General features: G+C 52.4%; 1 protein-coding gene across 1 annotated transcript; it reads right to left on the bottom strand.

Moving 5' to 3' along the window:
* Nucleotides 1-1,312: 1,312 nt before the first annotated feature.
* Nucleotides 1,313-6,328, bottom strand: ATP4B (ATPase H+/K+ transporting beta subunit). Its single transcript, XM_006102047.3, has 5 exons — nt 6,215-6,328; nt 5,611-5,739; nt 3,231-3,344; nt 2,918-3,117; nt 1,313-1,429 (listed from the first exon to the last, which is right to left on the bottom strand). Exons 1-5 carry the CDS (start codon nt 6,324-6,326, stop codon nt 1,313-1,315), a joined length of 672 nt encoding a protein of 223 aa, XP_006102109.1. The 5' UTR covers nt 6,327-6,328.
* Between the last annotated feature and the right edge of the window lie 674 nt (nt 6,329-7,002).

Genomic DNA, 7,002 nt, shown 5'->3' on the forward strand with positions numbered 1-7,002 from the left:
AGGATAACCAAGGTGCATAGAGCCCAGAACGCTTGTTTGTCTGCACATGGGATGCAAGCAGATGAGACTGTACGGGCTGTTTGCCAGCACTGGCTGAACGTGTGCGTGGCTTTCTGGGATCAGGATCTGCTTTCAGAGTCAGTGACTTGCCTGATGGATAGCTTGAGCCTCTCGGAGAACAGAGGACGGCCACCCTGGTCTCCATTAAAATCTCAAGTCAGCCCAGCTGGCATGGCTCAGTGGTTGAGTGTTGACCTCTGAACCAGGAGGTCACAGTGCAATTCCCAGTCAGGGCACATGCCCGGTTGGGGGCTCGATCCCCAGTGCGGGGCATGCAGGAGGTAGCCAATCAGTGATTCTCTCTCATCATTGATGTTCATCTCTCCCTTCCTCTCTGAAATCAATAAAAATATATATTAAAGAAAAATCTCAAGTCAGCCTGCACAGGTGTGGTTGAAATAACTAAAAAAGGAAAACAAAACAAGATGACCCCAAGTCTCACAGAGCGATCACAGGCTTTGCGGGGATGGGGGTGGGGGTGTTTCTGCGGAATACCCGAGGGGAGTGCCCACTGCTATAGCAGGGAGCCTTTGGTTGAAGGCACAGTGGTGAAAACAAGCTTAGGAAAACATTCAGTGAAGACAAATTTAGGATTTTGGTTTTTTGTTTGTTTTGTTAATCCTCACTGGAGGATATTTTTTCCATTGATTCTTAGAGTGGAAGGGAGGGGTTGGGGGGAGAGAGAGAGAGGGAAGCATCGATGTGCGACACAGCAATTGGTAGCCTCCCGCACATGCCCCAACGGAGGCTGGGGATCGAACCTGTAACCCAGGCATGTGCCCTTTGACTGGGAATTGAACCCTGGACCCTTTGGTGCTCAACCCAATGCTCTGACCAGTGAGATACACTGGCCAAGGCCAAATTTAGTTTTTTTGTGTGTTGTACTTAAAAACTGGTTTTGAGAAAACCTGAAATAAATTAATGCCAACCCTTAGCAGCCAATAGACATACACTGTTAAACAACTGTAGCTGCTGGTAGTCTGACATGTTTTTGTAAATAAGCCGATAAAAAGGACAAAACAATAGAAGTGCCCCCGAAAAAAAGTAGTAGAAGTGCTTTAGTTTCTCCAAGTTGCCAGCAAACATTTTGAAGTGTGTTAGTAATATACTGTCCCAGATGCTTTTTGAATCAAAACAATAACACGTTTTTCTCTTACTAGGTTTTTATCCCCTGTAATAAAACTATTTTAAACAATGATTCGTGCAGTTTGCGTATCTGGTTTATTATTGAGATATTCTTAGGGAAAACCAGTTAAGTTATCCCCACGGGTTTTCTAGCAATACCAGGATGGCCACGGATGGTCACACTCACCAGGAAGGCGCAGTCCACCCTGGGGGCTGTTCTGTTGCTGGGGAGAAACCTGACGATCTGGAAGGGAAAGTGTCCATGTGGCCTCATGCATGTCTGAGCGCAGGGAGACCTGCCTGAGCGGGGTTCCCACAGGGCACTGAGAAGGGTCTGGAGGTGGTGGGTGGTTCCTGTTCTGATAACCCCCAGCGGGTATTACCAACTCCTTCAAAGCCAGAAGCCCTGCCAAAGGGCTGTGTTTTTGGCCGCCGGCAGGTGGCAGATCTGGACCGGAGGGTCTGAGCCTTCACTGCCACTTCCAGGCCCTCCATGCTGCACCGAATCAGGGCACAGCATCCTCCTGTGAGGCAGCTCCCCAGCAGCCCATCTGTGCTTCTCCCAATCCAGGCCTTTCTCAGCCTCCTGCAGTCCTGGTCCCGTGTGCCCACTTGTGCGCAGGCCTCGTATGGCACCTGCCTTCTCCCCACACCTGCCCCTGTGTGCACATGAGTGTGAGCTGCCATCACACCTGCCAGGCAGCTCTGACGAGACCCCAGCTAGGACCCTGGGCATGTGCACCGTGCACAGATGGGTGGCTTCCTCTAGGCCCAGGAAGATGCTCAGAGTCCCTGGCCCCCAGGCCTCACCTGCTGGCAGCATGGAGCTGTCCCTCCCTCACCCAGCCAGGTCCCACCCCTCGGCTCTCTGTGCCCTCCTTTGTTTGCTCGCATTGGCTCTACTCCTGGTCTGCTTCCCTCAGCGCCTGGCCCTGGCTCCGCCAGTGGGTCCCCGGCTCAGGTTAGAAACCTCTGCTCTGGACGGTTCCCAGGTGCCCTCCCAGTGCCTGTACACGGCCCTGCTTTCTGGGTGTTGTGCACACGTGGCTGCCCCAGCCACGCTGAAGAGCCTTGTGCTCTGCTGCTCGGTGTCTGTCACCACAGAGCATCACATAGATCAGCGGTTCTCAACCTGTGGGTCGCAACCCCTTTGGGGGTCGAACGACCCTTTCACAGGGGTCGCTTAAGACCATCGGAAAACACATATAATTACATATTGTTTTTGTGATTAATCACTATGCTTTAATTATGTTCAATTTGTAACAATGAAACTACCTGGCAGGTGTGATGGCAGCTCACACTCATGTGCACACAGGGGCAGGTGCCATACTAGGCCTGCATATCAGATATTTACATTACGACTCATAACAGTAGCAAAATTACAGTTATGAAGTAGCAACGAAAATAATTTTATGGTTGAGGGTCACCACAACATGAGGAACTGTATTAAAGGGTCGCGGCATTAGGAAGGTTGAGAACCACTGATGTAGATGCTGTGCTTGAGTGGGTTGTTTTCGCTTGTATCTGAGAGAAATAATCCGCTTAGGAACCAACATAATGGGTGTGTTCTGAATGAAGGTGCAGAGCACGGAAGGGGCAGCTGGGGCAAGTCTGACCGGTCACCTCTGGAACCCTGGACAGGTGGGTGCGCTGAACACGGACCCTCCACCCCAGAGCCATCTCCAACGGGGCCTCATCCTGGACCTCTGACCTCCAACCCTTTTATACTCACCCTGTTCATCTTAATAATGAAACACGGCTTTCCTTCCTCAAAGCCGAAGTTGGGGTCCTCCAGGCCTGAGCAGTTTTGCAGCATGTCTGTGGTGAACTTGCAGGAGAACTTGGTGTGGTTCGGGGCCCCGAAGCTTTCTTGGATGAACACCTTGTCGGAGGTGCAGTTGATGTTGTCCTCCTGGGCCGCTGGCGAGTAGCCTGCCAGCACAGACACACCTGTGGGCCCTCTCTCCACGCGGCCACCCCGGGCTGTTAGTGACATGTTCTTAGAAAAGGAGAAATAAGGACTGTGGGAGCGTTTTCAACCTTACCTTCCAGGAAGTCGTGGAGGGTGTGCACTAGGTCCGTCCAGGTCCCGTTGTCAGAGATATTGTAGGAAATGTCCAGGCCTTCCTCCCCGTAGACGTCTGGCCTCAAGGTCACCCCTGGAAAGAGAGCCTGACACTAGTTTCCCCAAATGTTCATCACATCCAAGCTGGTGGCTGCCGAGTTGGTGAGTTGTGTGCAGAGCTGTCCCAGGTGGGATGCCGCGACACCAGCAGGGCCCAGGTCTTCAAGGGCAGCCAGGCCAGGAGGCCACGGTCAGGTGTCCTCTGTGCTAGCTGCTCAGGGAGGACCCTGCCCTCCGGCCCGGGAGCCTCACGGAGGAGCGAGCCTGTCTGGGCGCAGGGTGTGGTGGGGCTGAAGGCCGGGCGGGCTCTTCCCGCACACGAGGCCTGCACCCGTGCCACCCAGGGGGCCACACTCATTGTTGCAGGTGACAGCTCGCCCAGGGTCGACTGGGTTTCTTACTCAAGTTATATTTCGTTCTAACAACATTAATTGTAAAAATAACAGTGTACAAGTGTGGGAAGTTGAAGTGCCAGCCCGCAGTTTTCTCCGTCTCAAGTCTAGTGTGCATCCTTAGGAAGCGTCCTTGTTTCTGTGAATACAAAGATATCACGTGTTTCTTCACATGATTTCTGTGAATACAAAGATATCACGTGTTTCTTCACATGAATGGGAGCCTGTTTTCCACGTGCCACTGTCCTCTCAGCTCACCTCTTTCTGTCCACAAATACCACATCGTGCCTTGTTGTGTGGATGTTTTATGACTTATTTAGCCAGTTCCCTCGTGCCTTGTTGTGTGGATGTTTTATGACTTATTTAGCCAGTTCCCTGATTGGACAGGTGACTTTTAAAATAAGTAAGCTAGCTCTGGCCGGTTTTCTCAGTGGTTAGAGCGTTGGTGGCAGGTTCCCCAGCCCCGGTAGGGGCTTATGCAGGAGGCAACCAATTGATGTGTCGCTCTCACATCCATGTTTGTTTTTTTCTCTCTCCCTCCCCCTTCCTGCCACTCTCTCTAGAAATCAATGGGAAAAAAACATCCTTGGGTGAGGATTAAACAAAGTAAGCTAGGGTTTTTGTTGTTTTATGGATGTTGTGAAAGTAACAGTTGTACATGGTTTAAAATACAAACCTCCAGAAAGGCCTAAAAGAGAAGAAAGCTCTCCACTCCCCGCTCTCAACTATTTACTCGGAGCGTGCTCTCAGGTTCTCCCGGAACTTGTTCATCAGCTTCCCCGCCTCCCCGTGATCAGGGGAACACATCTCGCCTGCCTTCCAGCCTCAAGGTTTTGAGCAAGTTATGTTATGGTTATGTTCTCAAGTTTGTAACATGTTACATTCTGCTCTGAAATTATAATGAAATCCTCTATGCTTCATCTGTTGGTTAACTCTAAAATGTGACACCCAACAAAGCACTTTGGTGTTATTATTTATGGACAGATTCACTGAAGATCCCAGCAGGAGGGCTGGACCCGCTCAGCTCACCTGCTGGAGACGGTCTGAGGCAGCTTCTCTTAAAAAACTTGTGAATTTTCTTTTCCTATGTGCTGCTGTTGCATGTTCCTGGGGGCATTACCTTCCTGAGAAAGTTAGGGATGTGCGAGTGATAAACATCCTGAGTTACTGTGCGCTTCATTTCTTCCTTTCTCCTCCCTCCCTTTCCTTTATGCTTCTTTTTTTTTTTTTTTTTTTAAGTCACCTTTGGTTAATGGGCGGGGTGTGGAAGTCTTGGTTCAAATCACCTTCGCCAGGACTGTGGAGGGGACGCCTCACTGTCTCGAGCCCTTGAGTCTTGTTACCAATGACCCATCTGGTGCCGACTCAGGAGAGTGGAGGCTCAGCCCACTGCCCGATCCACCTTCACCCCAGAGGACGGTAGACTGACTGCACTTGGAGAAGACTCATGTTCTGGATTGAATTACTATTCTGGATTGAAGTACTGACGGACTCCAAGTGGAAACCAAAGCTCTTTCCCTCCCTAAACCCTTCATTCCTGTCTCGCTAGGAACAGTCTTTTGCATATCCTACCAGTATGTCTGCTGTGCGTGTAGGCCCATACAAAGTAAGTGGTATAAAGACTCGGTCACAAAAACCTCTGTTTTAAGAATTACAACTGAAGCCAGAGTCAGACTTTATAATCTGGGGGCCTCCGCCTCATCAAAAGAAGCCGAGGGGCTGTCCATACACAGGTGTACCCCTCAAAGCTGGTGGGAGGAACAAAGAGGCCCCTGCTGGGTGCCCCTGGGGGCTTCATTCCCTGAGGGTTTATGCTCTGACTGAGCACCTCCAAGACGGCGAATGGCCCTGACCTGCGTGGGGTCCTGATGTGCAGGCTCGAGCATCGTCCCCCCACCCCCACGTTACCTGGTGACTTTAGCTGGTCTTGGTAGTCAGGCGTGTACGGGTCGAGCGTACACATCAGCGAGTAGATGCACAGGGCGAAGAGTCCGGTCATCACCACATAGAAGGCCACGTAGTAGAGGCTGATCCACACTGCGGGGAGAGGCCCGTCAGACGCAGCTGCGCACTTCCTCCTCGTGGTCGGACCCACACGGAGCCCCACCTCTTCAACCATCTTAGAGTGAAAACCTCAGTGCATCTACACACAACGCTGTGCAAGCATCACCTCTAGTTCTAGAACATTCTCATTGCTCCAAAGAAACCCCATACCCCTTGACTTCAAAGTCTTTTTAAAAATTCTATAAACTGCTATTCTCCAATCTAAACCTGAAACTTTGGGGCCAGTCAATCCTCAGATGTTCCCACCATGTGGGTACCTGGTGCCAGGGGGCATAAGAGCTGAAATGGGCCTCTGAGGTCACCTGGTGAGGAAGGTGAGCCCTGGCCAGAAGCCTGGGCCGGCCGGGGTCCCGGGAGCCTGGCCCCCCAGCCCCAGGCTGCTGGTGGTGGGCCTCTGCCACTCCTCTCAGATCTGCCCCCCCCTTGCCCTGCCTGGCCGGACACATACCCCACCGGGACAGGGTCCGGCCCAGCATCTGCCCCGTGTCCGGGTTCCAGCAGTAGCGCTGGAATTCCTCCATCCTCTGGCTGCACGACTTCTTCTCCTGCAACGCCGCCATCCTCCCTGCTTCTCGGGGTCCCCCTCCTGCAGAAGAGACTGAGAGGAGAAAATCCGCCCCTGGGTTTTATAGTCTCCTTCAGAGGTCAGAGGCGCACCCAGCAGTGTTATCAGGCCTCGCTGTCCAAACACCAGCGGCTCCGGGCGCTCTGCAGTCCCCCTGCTATCAGGTGCCCTCCACCTCTCCCCTGGGCAAGTCAGGGCTGCCCCCTCCTTCTAGGATGCCCTTGGCCGTAACTTTGTTAGGATAATGACTAAGGAGAAATACTTTCCTGAACAGCCACTTGTTCAGCTCGGGCCCCATTCTCTCACTTCCTCCAGGAGGAAGGAAGGAAGGTCAGCACAAGGACAGGCCTGGACCTGCCACTCCGGCCGCTCGGACACTTCCTGGTCTGAGATGATGGGCAGCGGATGACCGATGTCATGGTATTGCAATTGCTGAGGCTCTCTAAGTGGCTCCAGACGCCGACATTGTGAAAACGCCAGAGTGTGAGGGAGACTAGAAGTTCTGTTCCAGAGGAGAGGGTTCGGAGGGCTCCCAGGTCCCTTCCCCTCCCGTTGCCCCTGATGCTCAGTTTCAGCCGTGAGGATGCTTCCCTGAGACCTGTGCTGCGAGGATTGGGGCTTTTTAGGACTTTCTGTGTTCATGGGGGAATTTACGGCCATACAATCTAGAG

The sequence above is a fragment of the Myotis lucifugus genome, unplaced genomic scaffold, assembly GCF_000147115.1.
Source record: "Myotis lucifugus unplaced genomic scaffold, Myoluc2.0 scaffold_395, whole genome shotgun sequence".
NCBI lineage: Eukaryota > Metazoa > Chordata > Mammalia > Chiroptera > Vespertilionidae > Myotis > Myotis lucifugus.